This window comes from Podarcis tiliguerta, assembly GCF_965153285.1.
Source record: "Podarcis tiliguerta genome assembly, chromosome: 10".
In the NCBI taxonomy this organism is placed as follows: Eukaryota; Metazoa; Chordata; class Lepidosauria; order Squamata; family Lacertidae; genus Podarcis; species Podarcis tiliguerta.
In genome coordinates this window covers 32,756,247-32,782,165 of record NC_139543.1, presented here as the reverse complement: position 1 = coordinate 32,782,165, position 25,919 = coordinate 32,756,247, and the positions used below count along the sequence as shown (strand labels likewise).

The 25,919-nt window shown below is 41.0% G+C and overlaps 2 protein-coding genes and 1 long non-coding RNA gene across 5 annotated transcripts; all 3 read right to left on the bottom strand.

Annotated features, from left to right (window-relative positions):
* Positions 1–871: 871 nt before the first annotated feature.
* LOC310658199 (GLIPR1-like protein 1) lies at positions 872–14,778 on the bottom strand. Of its 3 annotated transcripts, none has more exons than XM_083400059.1 (6): positions 14,466–14,708; positions 10,205–10,462; positions 6,297–6,400; positions 5,131–5,216; positions 1,258–1,290; positions 872–1,168 (listed from the first exon to the last, which is right to left on the bottom strand). In XM_083400059.1, exons 1-6 carry the CDS (start codon positions 14,649–14,651, stop codon positions 1,005–1,007), a joined length of 831 nt encoding a protein of 276 aa, XP_083256185.1. In that variant the 5' UTR covers positions 14,652–14,708; the 3' UTR covers positions 872–1,004. The 3 variants fall into 3 exon arrangements, with proteins under 3 accessions (XP_083256185.1, XP_083256186.1, XP_083256187.1); XM_083400060.1 differs by having other exon boundaries at positions 10,205–10,384; positions 14,466–14,704; XM_083400061.1 differs by lacking the exon at positions 6,297–6,400 and having other exon boundaries at positions 10,205–10,384; positions 14,537–14,778.
* On the bottom strand, positions 3,048–4,016 carry LOC310658359. The gene is made up of 2 exons (XR_014502271.1): positions 3,517–4,016; positions 3,048–3,328 (listed from the first exon to the last, which is right to left on the bottom strand). It is a non-coding gene; the product is annotated as an uncharacterized lncRNA (long non-coding RNA).
* Positions 14,779–16,854: 2,076 nt separating the features above from the next.
* LOC310658202 (GLIPR1-like protein 1) lies at positions 16,855–25,354 on the bottom strand. Its single transcript, XM_083400064.1, has 6 exons — positions 24,976–25,354; positions 22,741–22,986; positions 21,150–21,268; positions 18,176–18,264; positions 17,487–17,519; positions 16,855–17,396 (listed from the first exon to the last, which is right to left on the bottom strand). The coding sequence occupies exons 1-6, from the start codon at positions 25,195–25,197 to the stop codon at positions 17,242–17,244; spliced, it is 864 nt and encodes a 287-aa protein (XP_083256190.1). The 5' UTR covers positions 25,198–25,354; the 3' UTR covers positions 16,855–17,241.
* Positions 25,355–25,919: the final 565 nt, after the last annotated feature.

Here is a 25,919-nt window from a genome sequence, read left to right as displayed (position 1 = left end):
ACTTACAAGTAGAATCCCATTAAGCAAAAATCTGTGGTAACTTCAATTTAAAGTATATGGTTTAAAAATGTAGCTAGTTTTATTGTTTCCTGTTCATCCCTGCAGATGAATAGCCTGTTAATTACCCTTTGAATAACCACTTTGAATTGCCCAGTAGGAGTTTCTGGTACACTTCTGTGCATGCGTAGGAATCCTCTATAGTCATACCTTGGAAGTTAAACGGAATCTGTTCCGGAAGTCCGTTCAACTTCCAAAACATTCGCAAACCAAATGGTGGCTTCTGATTGGGTGCAGGAAGCTCCTGCAGCCAATCAGAAGCCATGGAAGCCCCACTGGAGGTTTGGGTTCCAAAAAAAGTTTGTAAACCGGAACAATCACTTCTAGGTTTGCGGTGTTTGGGAACCAAAATGTACTCCAGCCAAGGTTGATGAAGTGAGGATTAGTTACCAAGTTCCTCTTTTCATTTATGTTGAAAACAATGTGAGTTGATCCACAGGGTAATCAACAGGTAGCCTATACTTAATATCCAAGCTAGAAACAAAACGTAGCAAGAAAGTGGGCTGAATTTGTAAAGAAGTGTTTAATTTAAAGGCACAAGTCTTCAGAAAAAACTTTGTAGTGTTTTTTGTGCCAAAACAGACATACTGCTGTTACAATTACATGAAGAAAAAAACCTGCAAAGAACTTCGGAGGATAACATCAAAAGAACTGGACTGCTCCAGAAAAAGTGAGCAATAAAATAATGGCAATTCCAGAGACAGGTTTTTACAGATCAGTAAAACCCATAATATTGCACACTGACACACACACAATATTAGTATTCATTTTTCTGCTTTTAAAAATATCCCCAAGTCATTAAAATGAAACAATAAACTTTTTAATAATTTTATTAAATTGAAAATATATAAAACAATGTAATTAACCAAATCTATTTTTAAAAACATAAACATCCATGTACATATGAGTCTTAGATATTAAGGATAATGTTTTGTGTTATATGCATCTCATACAGTTTCTGTTTGCAGCATTAAATCTGGATAACATTTCTGTAAACAGTAAACAGTAACAAATGCTAGAAGTGTTAGTGATGGCCTTAAAATTGCAAGTATAATACAGGAGTCATCACATATAAGCTTGTGTTCCCATGGAGGATACCATCGTGAATAGCCTATTTAAAACAAACAAACATATTTTTACTAAGCAAGAATGTCATTTTAAATGTAAACTTGAGCTATATAATTTAATTGTAATACATACGCTTGACGTATATTTTGTCACGACTTGAATTTCCTGCACAAGGAGAAAAGTAGCATTATAACTAGTGGAGAAACCTGTTTCACAATATTAATATATTATCAATGGGTTTTACTTGTTTTCAGTCAGACTGCGGCAGGTAACTCATAGCATTTCTACAGAATTTCAGCATCCAGAATGTGCAATCATCAGTGTATGACACAATCATTTACCGTATTTTTCGCCCTATAGGATGCACTTTTTCCCCTCCAAAAATGAAGGGGAAATGTGTGTGCGTCCTATGGGGCGAATGCAGGCTTTCGCTGAAGCCTGGAGAGCAAGAGGGGTCGGTGCGCACCAGGCTTCAGGAAGCTATCCCCCCAGCCCGGCAAGCTCCGGGACCCGTTCTGGGGGCTGGGGAAGCTTGGGCTTCCCCTGCTCCCCCAGCCCCGCAAGCTCCGGGAGCAATGGCGAGGTTGCGCAACCTCGCCTTCGCTCCTGGACCTGTTCTGGGAGCTGGGTTTGGGGGAAGCGCAGGCTTCCCCCGCCCCCAGCCCCGCAAGCAATGGCGAGGTTGTGCAAGCGATGGCGAGGTCCCGCTCGCTGCCATGGCTTCTTTGCTCTTTGGGGCTCGGGGGGGGGATTTTTCCCCCCTTCAAAATAATATTTATTACTTTTCCAACAATTTAAACACTACAAAGAATAAAAATGGACAATACAATACAATACAAAAACACTACATAACACTAACACTAACACATTAAACTAACAAAACAAAACAAAAACAATTTAAAACACATCAAACAATTTCAATATCTTATCTTCCATTCACTTATTTCAACAACCTCCTCACACCTCCCTTTTTGTATTCCACTTCTATTGTTTCAGCAATTCCTTTCCATCTTCCTCTGTTTTTTATCCTATAATTATCTTAAAACATTCTAACCTTATTTTTTCCTTTAACACTCTATTAATCTATTTATACTTAATTCCTTATAACATTTCTACTAAAGCCATATAACTTCATTCCAACTTTGTTCTAACATTCATTAATTTTACAGTATTTCTGTAGATAGTCTTTAAACTTTTTCCAGTCTTCTTCCACCAACTCTTCTCCCTGGTCTCGGATTCTGCCAGTCATTTCCGCCAGTTCCATATAGTCCATCAACTTCATCTGCCATTCTTCCCGGGTGGGTAAATCTTGTGTCTTCCAATACTTCGCGATGAGTATTCTTGCTGCTGTTGTTGCATACATTAAAAAAGTTCTATCCTTCTTTGGCACCAATTGGCCGGCCATGCCCAGGAGAAAGGCCTCTGGTTTCTTCAGGAAGGTATTTTTAAAAACCTTTTTCATTTCATTATATATCATCTCCCAGAAAGTCTTAATCCTTGGGCATGTCCACCAAAGGTGAAAGAATGTACCTTCAGTCTCATTACATTTCCAACATTTATTATGTGGGCAAATGGTACATTTTTGCAAGCTTGACTGGTGTCATGTACCACCTATAAATCATTTTCATTAGATTTTCTCTTAGGGCATTACATGCCGTGAATTTCATACCTGTGGTCCATAGCTGTTCCCAGTCAGCCATCGTTATGTTATGTCCAACATCTTGTGCCCATTTAATCATAGCTGATTTCACCATTTCATCCTGAGTATTCCATTTCAACAGCAAGTTATACATTCTTGACAGATTCTTGATTTTTGGCTCTAACAATTCTGTTTCCAATTTTGATTTTTCCACCTGGAAACCAATTTTTTTGTCCAAATTGTATGCCTCCATTATTTGATAATAATGGAGCCAATCTCGCACTTTATTTTTCAATTTTTCAAAGTTCTGCAATTTTATTCTGTCTCCATCTTGTTCCAAAATTTCCCAATATTTTGGCCATTTGGCCTCCATATTGAGTTTTTTCTGTGCCTTCGCTTCCATTGGTGACAGCCATCTTGGGGTTTTCTTTTCTAACAAATCCTTATATCTTATCCAAACATTAAACAATGCTTTTCTAACAATATGATTTTTAAACGCTTTATGTGCTTTTACCTTATCGTACCACAAATATGCATGCCAGCCAAATGCATTATTGAAACCTTCTATATCGAACACGTCAGTGTTTTCAAGAAGCAGCCATTCTCTCAGCCAGCAAAAAGCAGCTGATTCATAAGAAAGTTTAAGGTCTGGCAGGGCAAATCCACCTCTTTCTTTAGCATCAGTTAATATCTTAAATTTTATTCTAGGCTTCTTCCCCTGCCAAACAAATCTAGAAATATCTTTCTGCCACTTCTTGAAACAGTCCATCTTATCCAAAATTTGCAATGTTTGAAATAAAAACAACATCCTTGGCAATACATTCATTTTTATCACAGCAATTCGGCCTAACAATGATAACTTCAAATTTGTCCATATTTCTAAATCCTTTTTCACTTCAGTCCAACATTTTTCATAATTATCCTTAAATAAATTCACATTTTTAGCAGTCATGTTAACCCCTAAGTATTTCACTTTCTTAACCAATGTTAATCCTGTCTCCTCCTGAAACTTCTCTCTCTCATTCACAGTAAAGTTTTTCTCTAAAGCCTTAGTTTTCATCTTGTTCAACTTAAAACCTGCTACCTGTCCGAATTCTTGGATCAGTTCCAATACCCTTTTAGTACTAGATTCTGGCTCCTGTAAAGTCAATACTAAGTCATCAGCAAATGCTTTCAGTTTGTACTGTTTAGCTCCCACTTGTATACCTTTAACCTCTTTGTCCTTTCTAATCATGTTTAACAACACCTCAAGGACCGATATAAAAAGGAAAGGAGAAATTGGGCAGCCTTGTCGTGTCCCTTTTTCAAACTTAAACTTTTCTGTCACTACATTGTTCACAATTAATTTTGCCTTTTGTTCTGAATAGATTGCACCTATACCATTTTCAAAACCTTGACCTACCTCCATCCCCTTTAGATTTTTCTTCATAAAACTCCAAGAAATGTTGTCAAAGGCTTTCTCTGCATCCACAAATATCAAAACTGCCTTAGTATTGATATTCACTTGTAGCTTTTCTAGAATATTAATTATATTCCTCGTGTTGTCAGATAACTGTCTGCCCGGGAGAAAGCCCGCTTTTTTTCTTTATCCCCCCCCCCCCCAAATAAGTGCACCCTATGGGCTGGTGTAGGGCTGGTGTAGGGCGAAAAATACGGTATTTGGTAAAAATCAACTCATCTCCAAACTCTTGAACTTTAATTAGGCACGAATTAACAAAGAAGTCAGGATACAGCCTGAAAGCATCTCCATAGATTATGAGTTGTGTAAGCAAATCTGTGGTAGTGCAATGCCTGTGGTAGTGCAATGGCTGTGACTGCATTGTCTGACACCATTGTCACACTACTGTAGACAAGGATGTAAAATTGTTGGAACGTTGAAGCTGGATTTTGTACAATTGTGTAGCACAATTCTATCATTATGATATGAGGTGTAAAAATACATGAATTGGGGGGGGGAAAGGGAGTGGGAATCCCCCCCACCCTTTGAGTTCTTCCTAGCAGAATCTAAGACATACAGTATTAGATTGGGAGGCAGGCTTTCTTCCCATTGGAATAGTGCAGCACTTTACTTTTTCACAGTGTTGTGAAACTGCAGCCATTTACTACAATGTATTTAAAAGATCGGGTTTCCTTCCAGGTCTTGCAGATTGTTTGCTTTGACAACCAAACCTGCCTTGCTCTAAGTTCCATGACTTGAACTTAACAGAAATATGTATGTGTGTGCATACACACACATAGACACATGCATATACATACATATATACACACAAGAGAAGCTCGTATTGCTTTAAAGTTAATAGAAATATATACATATGTGCGTGAGAAAGCCTTTCATGAATGTTCATTTTACTCAGATCTGTACTTACTACAGAGATGGTCTTGACAAGTGTCTCCTTCTGGGCATGCACTACAGGGCTGTCCTGTTTTGTAAGGTCTTGAAGGGTAGGTGTCACTAAGGAACATAATTTCCAGAATGTAATAAGGTACTCAATTCACAAGCTAAACTGAAGACTAAAGGACAAGCTATTCTGAATATACCGTATTTTTTGCTCTATAAGACTTTTTCCCTCCTAAAAAGTAAGGGGAAATGTGTGTGCGTCTTATGGAGCGAATGCAGGCTGCGCAGCTATCCTAGAAGCCAGAACAGCAAGAGGGATTGCTGCTTTCACTGTGCAGCAATCCCTCTTGCTGTTCTGGTTTCTGAGATTCAGAATATTTTTTTCTTGTTTTCCTCCTCCAAAAACTAGGTGCGTCTTGTGGTCTGGTGCGTCTTACAGAGCGAAAAATACGGTTAATTATTTAGTTGTAACAAATAAAATGCCTATGCATTGAGGCATCGACTAAAAAAAATTAGGTTATACAATGGATTTTCCTGAGTTAGAATAGTCCTATGCTGTGGATTAGATATAGACTGTGATATATACACAATTAATAAATCTGTGAAGAGAATATTTAGGACTGCCAAATGTGACCTTTAAAGTTACAGCAAAGAGGCCAACCACTGCACTACAACCTTGATCAGTTCAGTAATGACTACATGAACTTCAACCCCTATGAGTAATTGCTTATGTGAGGGGTCTGCAATGTGAACTTCTGAGCCTCTTCTTCTTCTTCTTTTTTTTTTTTTGCAGTGCGATTCTTTTAAGAAGCCATCACCGATTTAAAGTTAAATTTGAATTAAGTGCAAGACAAACAACATGTACATTTAATTCTATGTACTTCAGAAACACTTATTTGCTTAATATCTACCAGCACTCCTTTATGGGAAAAAATTGGACCCTTACAGCCAAATCCTATACATGTCTATGAAGAAGTGAGCCCTATTAGGTCCAATAAAACTTATACTCAGCTATCTATTCATAGGACTCCCTCCTTAAATATTTACAGTACTTAAGCTAAATAAAATACCAAAGCCTTAGAAAATTTACACAGCCACTTTGTGCATGGTCAATGAAAAAATCACCTAAAATCCTACACTTTTAGGTCACTGGCTGGGTTTATCTCTTATTCTCTTAAACATTTGTTAACTTACGTCGGACCATAATTGCAAACGAAATATTCAGTATTTCTATGTCGATCAATTCTATGACAGAAAACAACAGCACAGCCAACCTTATAAGTAGAAGCCCGAACAACCTGGGGGGGGGGGGAGAAGCAGATTTTATTTTACAAAGAAAGGTACAATTTGTGTTAATAGTTACCAAGTCCAGATATTTAGGCTTTAGAGATTTATTACAAATCCTCCAGTTTTCAGAACAAAGAACTGTGAATGGTTTTCGTCTTTGGGGTCAGGATGTGGCAGAAGTGCCTTCGCTGGTGGAAAGGAACTTCTCTTAGGCTACAGCAACATCCTGCAATGGATCAGCCTTCACCAGCTGAACCTTATCAGCCTATCTGTGTCCCCTAAAAGTTACATACGGGATCTGCCTACACAGGTGTATGTATTATTGATGATCTTCAATCTAGGGATTGTTACCTGCCACAGAGGCTGCTACATGGTATTTCCACTCACTTAATTATTTGGTGGAATTAGCAAAGACAGCCAATTCCCAATTTGGGTTAATACAGAGTAATATTTATTTATTTACTCTGCCAAAATTGCAGTCAATAAGTAATACTGTGCTGTGGCTTGAACAAAAATGACAGGATAAAAAGATCATGGGCCTAGCCAAGGGGGGTGGGGGTGGACAGCTGCTCCTCCCCTTCAAGTAAAACAATAGAAATACTTAACTAACTGACCAATCATGTCAGTTCTGCCCCCCTCCCCCCCCCAAAAAAACAAAAATCCTGGCTACACCCATGAAAAATATTGTTAGTTATCACAAGATTATACACGGGGCATCTAAATCCAAATTCCCTTGACCAACAGATTATGCTTCTATTATACAGACTAGGGTTGTCATACGTTCAGAATTTCCCGGACACTGCCGGGATTCAGCCATCGGAAACAGTGTCTGGGTGGAAATCGCTTTAATGTTTGGGAAAATCCGGACATATGGCAACACATGTTGGAAGTGTAGATGTTGGCGAATTTCCTTAAAAATAGCTCAGAAACTACTTCCTCTTCTAGATCTTACAAAAAAAGCTCAACAGCTTTGGGCAAAACTAAAAACAAAACAAAAAGCTGGGTCTGGACCATACAAAGACAGAAGGATATCAAGATTTACAGAAGAGCCCTCCATATGCCACATCCCCTCTCCCTAGGCCACACCACTAAACCCTGCTCCGCTCCCTCCTCTAGTGCTTTTGCCAGGCTGAAATGTGTTTGTGAACTCTGATAATGTCTCTTGCTTGCCACGACTGAGGGTGGAGATATGGGAGTGCACAAATCTCAGGCTTTTGTGTGGCTGGAATGTGGTTTATTGTATGAAGGTAAAATTCATAGCCTTTGCTCTGCCCATTTTTGCCTCTGGTCCCACCCAGCACTGGTGTGTAGTATGTAGCATCCAGAATGTGGGCCTTAGGCTGAAAAAGATTCTTCTCTCCACCTCAAGAGGCAGTAACCACGACAAATAAAACAACAAAACACAGATAAGATGAAAGGGTACAGTGAAGAGGATATAAGGCAGAAAATAGCTACAACTGGACATTTCTGTTTTCAGGGAGAAGTTTGGGTGCCAAGGATTGTGGAGCAGCCTCCATAGGGAAGACTGAACGAAATGGTATTTTAAAGACTAGGTTTCCTGAAGAGAGAGGGTTCATAAGACACAAAGGATTAAGACTGAAGATGAAGCAAGACAGAATAGATATGGCATGCCAATAGGCACAGGTACTGAGTTACAGCAGAGAGAACAGGTTTCTGCCTGACTGGGAGGTCTCAGGAGTGCCTTGAGCCAATCAAAACAAGGTGCTCAGGTGACCAGAGGTAACTGACTTGTACTAAATGTTAATGATAAGATGATTTAAAAAATGATGGACCATTTTATTCAGAAGGAGGCTGATAATTGACCGAATGAAAGTATATGCTTCTCAGAAGTGGCGAACGGTGCAGGTGCATAATTATGCGTTCCTCTCCATCCCATGTGTATTGCTTGAAAGCAGCAAGCTTAAATCAAGCTTTGCTTCTTCTGTTCTGTTTGCAAGAATGTACATTACCATTCACCTTTAGAGTGGATCCCACTTGTACAGAGTGCTGGCCAAACCAAACCTTGAATATTTGTGCAGCATGGATTCAGAAAAGATAATAGAAATGGCACGTCTCATATGCAGCAGAAGGAAGTTCCAATGGATAGGTGACACCACACTAAAGGCCCAATTCCTACATCATATGGAGTGGATCTCCTCATGAGGTGGCATATACATAAAGCCCTCTCCTGCAGAGTGCAGTGATTGGTTGGGTATATAAGGGATGAGAGAGCATTTTAGGATATACAGGGCTAACCTTCAATCATCATTCATGCCTTGCAGGTGCAAAGCCTGAGCGATTAAAGCAAACTAATCCTTCCAATACACAAATCAGGTACGGATCCAAGCCACCACATTGCTGCATCGAAGGCAGGTACTGGCACAGCACAGTGACTCCACGTGTAGCTATCCTATATCTCCTGTAAGCAAGGGTCCTTTGCTGCCGCTTGATGTTGTTTTATTATTTGTTTTAATATTGTATGCTGCTTTGTGTATTCCAAAAGAAAAGTGGTACAAAAGCATCATTCATTCATGAATGAATGAATAAATAAATAAATAAATAACTTACTTGGGTGCCCATGGGGCTTGGAAAGGGGAAGATCCCAAGTTTTTACAGATATTTCAAGGAGCTTCCAGCATCCTGAACTATACATCTTGCAATTTATATACTTTGATGAAAGCTATAATTCTTGCAATTTATATAATCTCATTAAAATTATATAATCTCATTAAAATTATATAATCTCATTAAAATTATATAATCTCATTAAAATTATATAATCTCATTAAAACTGAAGTTGACAAAAATATATTCAGAAATTTTAGAAATGATCTCTACATTAATTTCTACCATTCTATGACTTGGAAGCAGACTAGAGCCAGGACAAGGTGATTTCCACCAGTCTTTCTCCCAGCAACAATCATCACCAGGTCGCAATTTCCTCAAAGCCTCTTTGGAGGGGTTGGGAGACCCTACTGAGTAGGGTGGGCTATGACATGGGGAACTGAAAGGGGCTCTAGTAGAACCAGGCAGAGAAATATTCTGTGAATGAGAATTTCTCTCTTGGAAGGTGCCTGATTTTTAGTAATCTCCTCTTCCCCTGTGCCACAGTCCACTCCATTCAGTAGGATTTCTCGACCCACTTCGGTAGAGGTTTTTCAGGTGGCTTAGGTGCAAAGGGGATGGGAAAGTCCCGTTCTACCTCTTCTCATCAGGTAGTGCTTCTTTGGATGATGTTGTTGATGATTTAAATTTGTGTACTGCCCTTCCTCTGAAGATAACAGGGTGGTTCAGAAGATAAAAATACAAAATGAGAACACAAAATACACCATAAAACATATTTAAAAGGCCATAGAATATTAATCAGCTGAAGGCCTGGTTATAGAGAAACATTTTTGCCTGGTGCCTAAAGATATGCAAAGAAGGCACCAGCCGAGCTTCCCTGGAAAGAGCATTCCATAAATGGGGAGCCAATGCAGAAAAGGCCTGATCATATGATGCCACCCTCCAGACCTCTTGTGGAGGAGGCACATGAAGAAGAGCTTCAGATGATGATCACAGGGTCCTGGTTGATTCATATGGGGAGAGGTGATCCCTGAGGTATTGGGATCCTCACATCCTGACATTAGTTATAAATTCAATATCCAATGTCATTTATAACTAAATGGATATTTATAACTAAATGTGATAGCCTTCAGATTACTTTAAAAAGTATGATATAGCACCATTATAAAAGTCACTTCATGTACTTGCTGTCTTAAGTGATCAATGTTTCTTGATGTTTTAAGATTATCTTAACTGAGAACAGAAGTTACCTGTTTATAATGTCTGCATACTTGTGAACACGAATTGTCCTGGTAATCATAGAAATCTTTATCTGAGTACCATGAATAGATGGCATTAGAAGAATTAAATGGCACTCTGCGGGCAGGTCCAAACCATATATTTTCTCCCACTGGATGAAGTTTAGGATCAGGATGGCCAGCTCCTTTTTTCTTCATAAAATGGTTATGTTGAAAAATACATTTCTGTCCCCATGCTCTAGCAGTTCTAGCTAAAGCTAGATCCCATGTCTGCAGGATACAAGAAATATATAATGCATTTTTTAAATCACATTTTCATTAGCTAACTCCTACTAGTGACTATAATTTTATTATTATTATTATTATGCCCCACCCATCTGGCTAGGTTTCCACATCCACATTTCAACAGTACTGCAAACATTATGCAAATATTTATTTGGATCAAGCACTTAAAGCAGAACAATCTTATACTGTACATAATATCCTCAGAAGTAAGTCCTGTTGAGTTCAATGGGGCATATGCCAAGACAAGTAGGTATAGATTGCAGCCTAAGTTGGCTTCATCCTGAAACTTGGCATTATCTAGTCAACAGTATCATAGCAACTCAAGCACTTATGCATATTAATTTAGGACAGGGTTACTGAGGTCCTCCAGGCCTCCCCATTTGATCAGCCAAAACCAGCTAAGCCATGCTCATTTACGGCATTTGGGTTCAGGCAGGGAGAGTTGCACCTGAACCCAAAAACCATTTGTACTTACCACTGATCAGCAGGACCTACAAAGCTCTTTACAAGGCACTCTGAAGCTCTGATGATCAGATGATTATCATTGCTTGAAGAGAGCCCTAACAGCCAAAGCCCCAATGGGATTTGCTAACTAGAGCTGCACTACATGAGAGTTAAATTTTCAGGAGCTTAACTTTTAAAGATGAAAGTATAGTATTAAGGTTTTTTCTTTCAAAAATGTACATCCACCTTATCCCAAATTGTCTAACACTAGATGCTTAAAACAATCATCAATAAAAATAACACAATGAAAAATAAAACAAAGCAGCAGAAAAATTACTAAAAAGAACAGTAGGAGGTCTCAGCCAGCCTTCCTGGAAAAACTCTGTTCTTCAGCATAATCTACTCAGAGGTACAGTAATACCTCTGGTTGCAAACTGTCCTCCTTGCAAACTCTTTAGGTTACGAGCTCTGCTAACCCAGAAGTAGCTGTTCCCAGAAGCAAACTTTGCCCTGGGATGCAAGTGGAAATCGCACGCCAGAGGCACACGCACAGCAGAAGCCCCATTCGTGAAAGCATGCCTCAGGATAAGAACGGTTTCTGGTTACAAATGGATCTCCAGAACGAATTAAGTTCATAACAGGAGGTACCACTGTATATCCTACAATGGAAGGCACACTCTTCCATTATATCCCAAATGGACGCCAACCAACTCCCAGGTAAGTGGGTTTAGAACTGCAGCCTCAACAAGCTAGCAAAATGTAAAAAGTGATGAGACCAGACAGGTTTCTCTAAGGAGGACAGTTGAAAGGCCTGAAACAACTGGCAACTGCTTCTTGTATTAACTATACAGTGTTATTAGAATATTATGTAACATTATGCAAGAATTAATATTTGAATCTGCTTATTTTCTTATTCCTTCTCCATCCCCCCCCCCACCTTTTTGAATCACAACTATTAGATTTAATGCTCTGTTCTAAATTGTAAATCACCTTGAGTACATTGCTCCAAAGGCAGCATGTAGTAAAGGAAGCAGTCCAGACCAGGCTTCCTCAAACTCGGCCCTCCAGATGGTTTGAGACTACAATTCCCATCATCCCTGACCACTGGTCCTGCTAGCTAGGGATCGTGGGAGTTGTAGGCTAAAAACATCTGGAGGGCCGAGTATGAGGAAGCCTGGTCTAGACCCTAGAGATTATTCCACTGACAGGAGTTCTGAAAGTGGCTTGCTTCAAAGTAATAAATGTTTATAAATAGATATTACCTGTTTCGAAATGCCTAAAAGATACAGAATTTCAAAAGCCCTAAACTGTCTAGAACCAGGATACCTGCCTAGTCCCTAGAACAGTAGTGGCAGCTGAGAACTACTCGGCTATTTTCAAGATCTTGTTACTAGCATTTAAGTTAAATCCTGAACAGCTTTGGGCCAAGTTCCCTTAAAGATTATTTGCCCCTATACAGTGGTATCTCGGGTTACAGACGCTTCAGGTTACAGACTCCTCTAACCCAGAAACAGAACCTCGGGTTAAGAACTTTGCTTCAGGATGAGAACAGAAATTGTGCAGCGGCAGCACGGCAGGACCCATTAGCTAAAGTGGTGCTTCAGGTTAAGAACAGTTTCAGGTTAAGAATGGACCTCCAGAATGAATTAAGTTCTTAACCCGAGGTACCACTGTACTGTGTATGACCTGTAAGTTCACTTAGATGATCTGGGGAAATATTATTCTTGGCAACGCACCCAACAGACTTTAACAAGGTGGTGACCCAAGAGCAGACATTTTCCATCATTGCCTTTACACTCTCTGGAATGTCTTTCCTTCTGCCATCATATACAAATCATACTACTGAATTACTGTTTTTATGATATTGTTTTTATGTCGTATTTCTGTATACAGTTGGGAGAGCTTAAAATATTAAAGGGATTCATAAATGCTTTAAAATAAACAAGCAGAGGACAAAATAATTAGGAGGTTGTCTGCTACCTTTTCGTTCTAAATTTAACGCATTTTTTATTGTATTTTTACTATTTGATGAATTTTGGTTTGCAGTGATTTTACTGTATGGAACAGATTTGTAGCCATATTGTAGCCATTTAGCAGAATGGCAGGATATACATTTTGAATAGCTTTTTTAGCTTTTGAAACAACTCCCTAGTTCCAATATCCTACCGTTACAGGCAAGACTAAATACACATATTACTGAACTAATATACTTTACACTTACAGCTGCCTCTACTGTATTTCTCTCTCCTGCCTCTGTTATTTCCTTTGTGTGTGTTTTCAGATTGCCAAAGCAACGGAAGTGTAATCTATTCTCAGCAAATAATACCTATTTTCTCTTTTATCATAAATGGAAGGTGAATATTTGTACAGTAGTTGCATTTGAAGGTCCTGCAGGACATAAGCTGGTTCCTAGATTGCAGGGGTTTGGAGTAGCTGACCCTTTGGGTCCATTCCAACTCTACAATTCTATAATTCTAAACACCCATAAGATGTTGTACAAAGGTGCAGATTTACATAGCTATGGAGGCATGTTTTTCCTGAATGCAGCAGAGGCAGACTTTCACCCAGTGTAACTTGGGTGTGATTTGTTACTGTTTGCCAATATAGCTATCCCACAGAAGGTGCCATTCTTGGCTCAGCTTCGCTATTAAAAGTGTCAAACATCAGTCTGGGCTTAACTGGTTGGCATCCATCTGTCTCAGGAGACAATGGAGCAGTGAGCTTTTGTGGGTGAGGTCAAACTCTTGCAAGATTGCAGCGTCTGATGCGCGAGAGACATGTTTTGTTGCAGCTGGGGCAGATGAAGGCGTCCAGTTGTGCTGCTGCAGATGGAGATACACCACAGAGTTTCTTCTCTCTCCACTCCGCCCAGCGGTCATTTCGCCCCCTTACTATGGATACATGACTTAGGCTGCCTGTGTCCAGGCACTGTGGTCGTCTGCAAGGGATTCCCTCATGGCAAGGTCGATGCTTCCGGCCTTCATGTCACCTTTGCAGCCATCTTTGTAGCTCAGAGATGGTCTGCCAAGTGGCCTGGTGCCAGAAGCCAGCTCCCCGCAGAGCACGTCTATGGGGACCCTGCTATCTTCCATTTTGTGGACCTGCCCAGGCCAGCGCATTTGTCTAATAGGTTTTAGCGCTGATGTTTTCCGTGCCAGGACTAAGCCCTGGAAAATGCAAATGCATATGAACAACAGAAGGCTGCGGCCCTCGAGTTACCTCACAGCTCGCTCTCACGAAGTTCGGGGGCCTGAGCACGCCAGTACCTTCCTACTGTAGTGAAAACATACCCGCAGCGAAATCCCGAAATCCGCAACAGCCTGCGAATTAGGCACAGCAGCCGCTTCAGAAGGGTTCAATGAAGCCCCGCAAGAGCAGGCTTGGTTACCCACCCCCCGCCGCCTTTGACTTTCGCATGTTAAAAAGCGGTGGGCAACGCGGAGCAGCGCTTGCCTCGCCTTCCCTTCCTGAGGAAAGGGCGGCGGAGCGAGCGGCGAGTTCCCCTTCGAGCGCCTTCCCCCGCCCGCCCCCCGGGCACACACACCATGTAAAGCATGTCGGCGGCCTGGGGCTGCACTTCGGAGCGAAGCCTATTGTGGATGTCGACGTACTGACCGATAAAGGTCTTGTTGGTAATTCCGGGGTAAGTCTGCGGCCGAAACCTCTTCCTCCCGCGCGCGCCTTCGAGGGCGACGAGCCCAAGCAGCACCCACGGCCACAGCCTCGGCATGGCGGCAGCGGCGGCGCCCTCGCACGTCGGAAGCGCCAGTCCGGCGTGCGGGTGCGCATGCGCGGCTGCTCTCCTTCAACGGTCGGCGCTCGAGGTCTGCTGCACGCTTCATCCGAAGTCGACCCCGTTGCGTTCTGCGGGGCTTATTTCTAACCAGGCGTGTACAGTACAGGATTTTAGCCTTACTCTGTTCTCTGATCTTTTGCTGTTCTTCAGCTTCCAGGGTTTATCTCTCGCGAGCTTTGGCTCAAATCAAGCCCTAGCCTGCCCAGCTCTCCGCGCGTGTTGGTCTGATGCTGTGCGCGTCTGCAGCTCCGTTCAATTCAAAGAGAATTTCTCCCAGACTTGCCTCCAACTCATCGCTGCCGTGCACTGCCGTTCTAACCGAGTTTACTCTTCCGGAGTAAGATGGTGGTTGTTCCAAGTGTCCTGTGGCTGGCAGTCTGTTGCTCCTAGCGTCTGAACAGTGGTGCAGGATCTAAACCACGCATGGCTGTCAACGTTTCCCTTTTTTTTAAGGGAAATTCCCTTTTTCCGAATAGGATTCCAAAAGTTGACAGCTATGAAACCACGGCGTTCCTTTTGTCAGGTACGCTGCCTTTGAGACCTCATGGTCAGTCCTGGAGGCACTGAAAGCAACAGGCAGAGCACTCAAGAAACTGAAGTCGATAGCAGAAGCAATGGTGGTGGTGCTGTTGCTTCCCATCGGCTCCACTGGGCCATTTCAAACGCCATTGGGAAGGGGAGAGAAGGAGATGAGTTCAGCAACAGCAATGAAGCCCACCAAGAGAGAACAACACAGGAATGTTACTGGCTTACTGGCACCAGACCAGCCAGAGACTAATTTGAGGAGGGAATTGGTTACACTGAAGGAGGTAATGGCCTCCTCCTGGGATTGGGGCATTGGAAGATAGTAGTTCTTTCTGCAATTAGGCATCAGAGCACAGATGGGAACTGTAAGATACATGTTAGTTAATAAAATCTCTTGTCCAGATAGGCTTGGCTTTTTTATTGTGGAAGTTCCCCTGATGTACCAGGCAGATAGGGACAGAGGGACAGTGGCAGGCAGGTGGGGGGGGGGCATTCTTATTAACAATGACACCACTCTGCTGTCTTTTCTTTTTCTTTTCAGTTGAATATTCACTGTGTTCACTTTGCTTACAGTGCAATCCCAGCCCTCAGATACACCATTTGAGATAGCCCCAGAATATCTTCTTACACTGACTGGGGGAAAGCCTAGTTGGTGTAAGCTAAGCCAGTGTAGGTAACATTGGTGTAGATGGCAAAAGAGGGCCATAGCAAAGGTGGGGAGTGGTTATGCCAAGTCAGGGAGAGGGCCGAACAAAGTTGCACTGCTTCCTAACTCCCTGAGTTCACTGGTCTCGTCTACACAGCTTGATATAAAATACACCACCAGGTTTAACTAAATTCACTACAGGAGTAAATAGAAGGGTAGAAGATGAAAGTTCACCTTGCCTCCCTGGGCACATACATTCTGGTCAGAAGCAGTTAGGATACAGCTGAACATACACAGGAGATACACTAGCAAATCTACCTAGCAAGGATTGCTCTGTAAAGCTGCAGTTTATACACAATTACTTAAGAGTAAATCTTGATTAAGTTAGCACAACTCACATCTGAGTAAACACATGGACACGGAGGCTCATTTTCTGACTGTAGTTGTAAGATGGGTTTATAGAAAGGATATAGTCATATGCACAGTTTCCTGATACATGAGCAGGTTGTAGTATCTCTGAAGCCTTAATTTTCCCCAGACATAGGACATAAGGCTGGTATTCATGTAAAAACTGTGGACGATTCTCTGCGATATAGATGGCTAATCTTAGGCTAATCACACACACTAAACCTCATAAAGAGAGAAATGAAGGGCTCTTTCAAACTGTTGCTATTTTTGAGTGGGATCTAATCACATACCAGAAAATTCAAGTTAGGTGATTAAAGTTGATTTGATGGTCTTCCCAGCAAATCAACTTTAATCACCTAACCTTTGTGATAAATAAAGGAATGACACGGAACAGTGCAGTGGAAAGTGCTCACAGGATAAGAACATAAAAAGTTGGGGAAAACTTTATATGGAACATGTTAAGCCAGATGGACCACTTTGTGACATTGTATCACATCAATATTCATTCATTGCATCCTGTTAATCATGCAAAATAAATAATACAATAAATAAATAAACTTCTTTTAATATGCTTAGCCTTTATTTTCACTTAATGTTGAACATGGCATACTAGATATGGCCATGGATAGTATTCAGCTAAGTTTTACTCAGAATAAATCCATTAAAATTAATGAAACTAACTTAATCATGTTCATTAACTTAAATGAGTCTACTCTGAGTAAAACACAGTTGAACACCACCCCATATATTCTACTTACACTAATGTATTCTAGTTTTAAAAGTATTTACAACTCATTAATATGCAACAAGTAACTTTTTACAAGTTCAGAAAAATTGAAGTATCGCAGAAACAAGCCAAATCTACTTTTAAAATATAAAATGCAGGAAAATATTCTTATAAATATTATTGTTAGTTATATTCAAGTTATATACGCCTATCAAAAATTATGCTTTATAACCTAAACCTGGATAACGGAGTTTTAAGTAATAAACAGCTGCAAAAGCTAGAAACATTAATAACGGTCTTAAAATTGCAACTGCAATGCAGGATTCATCACATATAATCCGGGATTCAAAGGGTGGATACCATCGTGAATAGCCTATTTTAAAAAAGATAAAAGCATTCTTATGAAATGTGAGTTTTGTTCTTGAAGTAAATTTAAACTATAATACAGATATATAATACATACGTAGGCTGTTTTCTTTCTCACGTTCAGGATTTCCTGGGAGAATAGTTATAACAAATGAAGAAAGGCTTTAAAATAGGATAACTGTAATGCACTTGTTCTGCAAATGCCTTTGAAGACTATTGAAGACTGTTCAGAAACTGAAGCTACTTCAGAATTCAGCAGCCTGATTATTGGTAGGCCTAAGACAAACCAGTCATATAACACTGGTTCTGACAGGGCCACATTGGCTACCTTACGTTTTGAAGCTCAATTTATACTGTTGGCTTTGACCTGTAACTGCTTAGGACACCAAATGGCAGAAGGAGTCTGGGCCCTGTCCTGGAGAAGCACTACCACTGCCAAGGACCCATGCAATTGGTAAAAGACAACTGGCCCCACACAAGGAGAGACTAGCTTTGCCCTGATCACCTTTCCTCAGCACTACATAACTGGACTGACCTGCTGCCTACCTTCCATGGAAAGGACTCACATGCCTTTGCACATGACTTTTGTCTTCTGGGTTTCTGCTGTTGTTATTCTGTCTCTCACAGCTACAATAAACCTACCATTAAAATTATGGACTCATCATTTCTTCGTCAGAGGGCAAACTTAGCAGGGGATCAAATACTTCCCCCCCCCCCTCACTGTATGTGATGGTTGATATCATCATCTTTTCCATGACTGTTTGCATCATTTAATTCTATACTTACTGCAGAGTTTCTTTTGACAAGTGTCTCCTTTTGGGCACTGGCTACATGGAGCTCCCGCTTTATAAGGACGAACTCCCGCGTAGTTGCCCCTAAAGAACAAAATATTACATAATGTTATGTATTCAGTACACAAAGTGCACAAAACTAAAAATGAAAATGCAAGCTACTGGATATGTAATAAAAGGTTTTAGATGTAATGAATCAGTTGTCTAGGTCTGGGGGCTAAATGCAGACCTCCAGGCCTATCTGGTACTTGGAACTCCCCCAACGTTGCATTCTCTCTTCTCACCAGCCCTGCACTGCACTCTCAAATGTTTGTAATGTGTTCATGAACTATGATCATGCTTCTTATTTATCTGGATGGTGAAGGGGGTGTGTGTACAGAGCACAGAAATCTGACTTTTGTTATGGATGGAAGCCTGTGGCACAAAGGTCACATCCATTCTTCTTCCTATTTCCTAGTTGCCCCTGAAAAACAGTTTCAGGATGTAATAATGTATTCAGTACATAAATTAAACTGAAGATCAAAATGTTTTGTGCTTTCTATTGGTTCCAGCAAGTTGCAAATCATTCCAGGTGCTATTATCCAGGCAATGCTAGTCTGTGTATCATCATGATAATCCATGGAACTGACCTTGTACAGTAGTACCTCGGGTTACAGACGCTTCAGGTTACAGATGCTTCAGGTTACAGACTCCGCTAACCCAGAAATAGTACCTTGGGTTAAGAACTTTGCTTCAGGATGAGAACAGAAATCGCGTGGTGTCGGCACAGCATCAGCGGGAGGCCCCATTAACTAAAGTGGTACCTCAGTTAAGAACAGTTTCAGGTTAAGAACGGACCTCCAGAACAAATAAAGTTCTTAACCTGAGGTACCACTGTACTGGTATTTTATGTCCTGCATCTACCTGACCCCTGTAATTATTTGTTTTCAAATTAATATTATTTATACAGTGGTACGTCTGGATACGAACTTAATTCATTCCGGAGGTCCGTTCTTATCCTGAAACTGTTCTTAACTTGAGGCTCCATTAGCGAAAGTGTGTCTCCTGCGTGCGCATGTGTGCCTCTGGTACACGATTTCCACTCGCATCCCGGGGCAAAGTTCGCATCCGGGAGCAACTACTTCCAGATTAGCACAGCTCGTAACCTGACGCGTGCGCAACCGGAAGCGTTCGTACCACTGTATTTCTGTTAACTGGAGAACATTTACTTTCTATGTTACTAACAAACAATATTTTGTATATAGAAGCCTTTGTTTAGGGAATCACAGAGCCGTAGCTAGGTGATCTTGCGCCCCTGGCAGATTGCGCCCCCTAGCCACAGACAAATTAGCTCTTCTTTCCGCCTCTCCTCCAAACCCCCCCCCCCATTCTATTCACCCTCTTTTTAAAACCTTTTCTTATGAGACAATAATCAATATTTTAATTTATAGACATATTTTAGACAATTTGCGCCCCCCTCACCTGTGCCCCTGGTGAGAGCCCACCTCATTACCCCCTAGCTACGGCCTTGGCTCTTCAGTCAGTTAACAAATTTATACTGATAATTTTTTAAACTGTTCTGCAACTAAGAACTGATAGCTCCTAGCTCAGGTAGAGGTTTTTTTAATATTTGTTGTTGTTTAGTGGTTTAGTTGTGTCAATATACTGGTGCTTTATTACAACATTCTGTTTCCCCCACCTTTAGTTTTTAGCTTTTATGCGTGCAAAATGATACTCTTACTACATCTAATTTTACTTTTTTGTAGAATAAGTGTGTTTGAAGAAATTTAATTTTAAACCGAAGTCCTACATGCTCCGCTGTTTTGACCACTCCTCAAGTGTTTAGAATTTTGTTCTTTCTCCATAATAATTGAGGTGTTTTTACAAGAGGGTCCCCAACACTTTAAAAAGTGGGGTAATGGCAGCTCTTTGTATTCATATTCTAATACTGAGATCTTGAGAAGTTGTCTGTACTTCTAATATACAAGACATCACCATTAAGATATATATACAAGACATCTCCAGCCCCGCCCCCGCCTGCTCTCCACCCCCTGGTGCTGGAGCATGAAGTTCCGCCACTGCTTCCCAGACGGATGAAGCGGCAGCACGTTATATGAGATTCTATGTAAGAATAAAGTGCTGCATCAGGACTAAACTATTCTAACTAACAGGACTGAACTGTTGTAGCTTCATATAGTTAATGAGGGCTAACTAGCTGAGGCAACTCTGGAAGGAAAGACAAATTCAGTGTTACAAAGTAAAAAGTGTGTGTGTACACACACACACACACACACACAGGCGGTGACAATTTTGTGCGCAACCAATTGATGCACGATCGCCAATGCGTGGGTCCTTTTGGATCAGGAAAAGGGCGAAGCAGGCTTATACATGCTCCACCAAAGTGCATGGGGGCCAGGAACAGAACCCCTGTGCAAAATGGTCGCTGCCTCTCTCTCTCTCCCGCCCCCATGTATAAGATGCCAGGTATTTTGGGGAACTCCAAATTTAGAAAACACCCCTCAGCACTACCCATGTATAAGACAACCCCCAATTTTAAACCTAATTTTTGGGTAAAAAAACCAAGTCTTAGAAAAATACGGTAAATTGAGTATAATGCCGCCTATCGTGCAGCCTACCGTAATTTGCAATATTGTTTATTGTATACAACTGTACATTATTTAAGTTCAAGATGCAGGTGGGACAGAACTAAAGCTATTTCTGATCATTTTCTTGTTTTCCTAACTGTTTTGAGAACTTTTTACAGTTCTTGATATTTTAGTTCACAGAATATAATGTTTAAAGTTGTAAAGGCTGAAAAGCATAGCTGTTAAGTTTTCTGGTTGCTTTTCAATTAAAAAAATAATTGAAATGTAAATTAGCTTACAAAATCCAAAATTAATACATTCAGTTTCAAACAGGCATACAGTTTGGTGTTTTATGATTACTAAGTGTAACACAAGTTTAGATCGCTTTAAGATTTGTTAACTTACGGTGGACCATAAGTACAAACGAAATATGAAAAATTCTTGCTCTTGGCTCCTTTGCTATTAGTTGTCGCAGGACAGTGAACAACAGCACAGCCAATCTTATAAGTATTAGCCCAAACAACCTGAAAAGAACATGTTTGATTATACATTATAAAGTCCAAGCTTCGTTGAACAGTATCATTTCTTACATTCATTTTTTTCTCCAGATTTTGCTCTCCCTCCCTCCACTTTTATTAGCATTTAGCTAAAGGCACATTTATACCTTAGATTAATATTCAAGTATCCTATTCTGTACTCCTAAAGTTTTCAGAAAGGCATCTCCCAGCGCTACCTGGAGATGCTGGGAACTGAACCTGAGACCTTCTGCATGCAAAGCAAGTGCTCTACCACTGAACCATGTAAATGGAGTAGTATTTCTGCTAATCCTGGCTGATGAATGATCTGTCTTAGATGTCTTATTTCAAGCTTCACTGATTATTTTTCCTGTCAGGAAAATGTATAAATTCATGGTGATTCAGTTTTTGAAGACAGAACTAGCATTCTGCTGAGGACTACAAGTATTCTAAGTCATTCATATATTCCAAATCAGGGGGCCGTGCCCCCCCCCAACTTTGACAGTGGCAGCAGGCGCATGCCGCAGGGCATCCAAACGACGCATCAGCATGCACTGTGGTGTGTGCAACAGCATGCCCTGCGGCATATGATGTTAGCATGCCGCGGGGCATGATGATGTCATGCGCACACACCACAGGGCACGCACCACACTGATCAAATAGGGCCCTAGGGTCCCTCAATCACGGGGCCAAGGTGATGCATGTCATATACAGTGGTACCTTGGTTTGCAACCGTTTTGGATTATAACCGTTTTGGATTACAACCACGTCAAACCCGGAAGTGCGTATCCCTTTTTTTGGATTACAACCAATTTTGGGAGGGAGGCCCCATTGGCGAAATTGCTAGCCTTGGGTTACAACCTGTTTTGGTTTACAACCGGACCTCCTGAACGGATTATGGTTGTAAACCAAGGTACCACTGTATATGCATGTGTGTGTGTGTTAAAATTTTCCACAATAAAAGACATGCCAGCCCCCACAAATAACAAAAAACGATAGAAAAACACCAGATTCTCCCCAATAAGTATCCCAACCTTTTGTCCCATATTTAAGTCTTATTGTATCTGACATAATTGAAACTAAACAGAAGTGGGCTACAAACAAAACTCAATGCCCTTCCTTTTCTTAGTAAGAATTCTGCTGTTATGTATATGCCCTGTAACATTTAGTGCTGGCCAGGTGCTAGTAGCTCAGTTTTTACGAATCTTACAACCATCAGCAATACATGTTAACTTAATATTGGAACTGAAATAAAGTAGAGGTTTGTTTTGTCAGTTGCCTCTAAATTAATTGTAAACACTCCATATACTTTATAACTAAGTATCCTTGATAATAACAGAATGCAGATTATTCCTTCACAGTTTATGATCACAGAGCAACTACAATATTTACTTCATACTTTTATTGTCTGAAATAATTAAAGTTATTGCATTTTGCTTCAAATTCTGTGGACTATGTAAGCAGAGAAGAGAAGAACTTACCTGAGTATAATGACCACAAACACGTGTACATTTGTGGGTATTGTAGGTGTAGTATTTTACCTCGTCATGAAAATCTTCAATAGGGCCAGCAGGATCAAATGGGTATTTATAGCCAGTTACAGCCCATATATTTTCTCCAAAAGGCCTAAATTTAGGATCAGGGTGGACCATATCAGTTGGATTATGCATAACAATGCATTTTTGTGCCCATGCTCTAGCTATTCTAGCCAAAGCTAGATCAAATGTCTGCAAAATATAAAAATTATGACATTATCACAACATTATACATGTATAGTAAACGTGCTGATAATACATCTTGAGTTCTAGCAAGTATTTCTTCAGAAATATTTACCGTACTTGCATCAAGCTGTCGAATGATGAAATTCTATACGTCTACTCAGAAGAAAGCCCCATTGAATTCAAAGGAATCTACCCACAGGCATGGGTATAGCCAGAATTTGTGTTGGGACAGGCTTCATGTTGGGGGGCAGAGCCTCAGTTAAGTATTTTATTGCTTTTCTTGATTGGGGGGACAGCGAATTGTATAGGAACTAAAATGTCAAAGAAACTGAATGAATTAAAATACATTTTCATTACTTTCATGCTGTTATTTAGAGGAATGTGTGGCCAAAAGGAAACTGATTGTTGAAACTACAGAAATCTTAGTCTTTATGTTCATGCTGAAATACTGTCAAGAAAAAATGATTTTCAGTTCTTACTAGAGAAACTGCAAATATGGGATCCTCTACAACTGGAGTGTGTCATTCAAATTAAAAGTCTATATTAATAATGAATAGGTCTGGGTAAAAACAATCAAGAGATGCAAAACAAGTGGCTGCCTTAGATAATCAACAATTTAAACAAATACTCCCAAAGGTGGAAGTGATTCAGACTATTTTTTTTGTTTTGTTTTGGTCATTTAAAAACAATTAAAATAATGAATTAATTTTATATTCCACTTAATGAACAGTCTGGACTTTCTTTACAGAAGGAAAAATATGTAAATTTATTGATATAAGAAAAAGCATATATATTGTTTGAAAGAAATGCATATAAAGAAAGCCAAAGAAAAGCATCTAGAACTAAATTCATATTTGGTGCAATAAAAGAGAGGGTTGCAGTTATAGTAAAAATCATAGCATTCTATTAAAGAATTATAAAAAGGATAGGTTTCTTCTTCTCTGATCTTCACTCTTTTTGTTACATAAACAGTTATTTGAAATACTAACAAGATGACTTAATCAGTTACAAGTAAGCAACCTATTATTGTTGGTTTCTGTGGGTAACCCCCCTGTGGGTAACAAGCTAACTTGGATGCAGGACAGGTGATAGTCAGTCTTGGCTCAACCTAAAAAAGCCACTAGTCAGGGTTCAATTTATGAAGGGATTGAGTTCTGGAATCAATTAAACCCTGGAAAATGTAATCATCACCCAGGAACCTGAAGGCAATATTTATTTATTTAAGGAAGGCATGCCATGACCCACCTCATAGAGAATCAGGGCCTGAGCCCTGGTACTTCTATACTTAAACATTATTTTAAATAAAGCATTACACACTTAGCAGCCGTAAATATAAATGCTAGGTCTTTTAAGAGCCAACAAGTTTTCCTCTTTCGACTATGTAAAAATTATGTCTATGGTTCAGAAGCAAGACATGAGGTGTAACTCTAAATGGACAGAAAACCCTAAAAAAGAGAAAAGATTGTCGTCGCTGCTGGCAACAATGCATCAAGGTACGTAGTGAACCAAGGCTGGTCTGTTATTCTGTAATCTGTGGCAAACCCCCCCCCCCCCAGCCTTCTCCCATGGGCGTAGCCAGGATTTATTGGGGGGGGGGAGACAGGTTTTATATACCCTTTTAAAATATAGCTCTTTTCTGAGGTGGGGTTGTTGTTTTTATTCTGATTATATATGTTGTGATCTTTTCTGTGAACCGCCCTGAGATCTCCGGGTACAGGGCGGTATATAAGCTATAGCAATAATAATAATAATAATAATAATAATAATAATAATAATATGGGAGGCAGAACCTCAGCTAGTCAACTATTTTTATTGATTTACTTGATTTAGGGGGGCAGCTGCCCCTTGCCGCCCCCTTTGGCTAAGCCTTCTCCCAGCACCCCCACAGCAGCCAACACCGGCTGCCTGAGGCAGGGGCATATGACAGGGGCAGCTTCTCCCCCAACACTCCCCGCCCTCGGCTCCCTTTCCCCCTTCCACCCCGCGGACACACACCATGTACAGCATGTTGGAAGCGGGGGGATTGACCCCGCTGCGGTAGTTGTTGTGGACGTCGAGATACTGGTTGATGAAGGTCCTGTTCCTGATGCTGGGGAAGCTGCGCCCGCTCGCGACCTCCAAGGCGACGAGCGCCAGCGCCACCCGCGGCCACCACAGCAAACCCATGGCTTGCTGGGGAAAAAGCGCGCGTCGGGCGGCGGCGCGCGCAGTGAGCATAGCTGCCCTCTAATGGTCTCCGCCGGCGTCGACGCCGCCTCCTGCTCGCTGCGCGGCGGGCCGCTCAAACTGCAGGGGACGGTCTGGAGAATGGATGGTTAAACGGCTAGAACTTTGCGCGCGCACTGCCTGCGTTCTCGCGCCACTTTTAGTGCGCGCGTGGCGCACGTTCCTCCTTCCCGCCCCGCCCGTTTACTGTATGCATCCCTGCCATATCCAGAGCGCGCTGTCTTGCATCAGCGCCACAAGGTAGGGCAGCCCCACTAGGAAGCGTCAGGGAAACACAGGAAGAAGGCTATGAGGTCATAGAATCGTAGAATTGTAGAGTAGGAAGTGGAAGGGACCCCTAGAAGTCATCTAGTCCAACCCCCTGCAATGCCCGTTTGGGTGCAGCGACATATAACTTTGTTTAGGGGAGGAGTTCCGCTTGGTTCCCAGTCACTTTGGCAAGCGGTCTGAGAAGCGGGGGCCTGCGATGAGCATTTTTATTTTTTATAAAACCCTTACCGTTCGGGAAAGCACAGTTGGACATCTCCTCAGTGCTGCTGCTGCTGTTATTATTTATTATTGTTGTTAAACCAAAGCTGGGAGACAGGTCAAGACAGCAAAGGCTTCATTTGAGTCAGAATCCAACTTTGGGCTATGAAATGATACCAAAGTGGAGAGGATCTCTGAAAATGTATTTTTCTTTTTAACAGATAATACCTCTAATGGTGATATCG

Bases quoted from the DNA above. Each gene is read 5' to 3' on its own strand.
- LOC310658199 (XM_083400059.1), bottom strand. From the start codon at position 14,651: ATGCCGAGGCTGTGGCCGTGGGTGCTGCTTGGGCTCGTCGCCCTCGAA. The intron at 6,401-10,204 runs GTAACTTCTGTT...CCCCCCCCCCAG, and splicing joins TATGCAGACATTATAAACAG to GTTGTTCGGGCTTCTACTTA. The intron at 5,217-6,296 runs GTAAGTTAACAA...TATGTTCCTTAG, and splicing joins GTTTGCAATTATGGTCCGAC to TGACACCTACCCTTCAAGAC.
- LOC310658202 (XM_083400064.1), bottom strand. From the start codon at position 25,197: ATGCTCACTGCGCGCGCCGCCGCCCGACGCGCGCTTTTTCCCCAGCAA. The intron at 22,987-24,975 runs GTGTGTGTCCGC...TATATTTTGCAG, and splicing joins CTTCCAACATGCTGTACATG to ACATTTGATCTAGCTTTGGC. The intron at 18,265-21,149 runs GTAAGTTAACAA...TTTGTTCTTTAG, and splicing joins GTTTGTACTTATGGTCCACC to GGGCAACTACGCGGGAGTTC.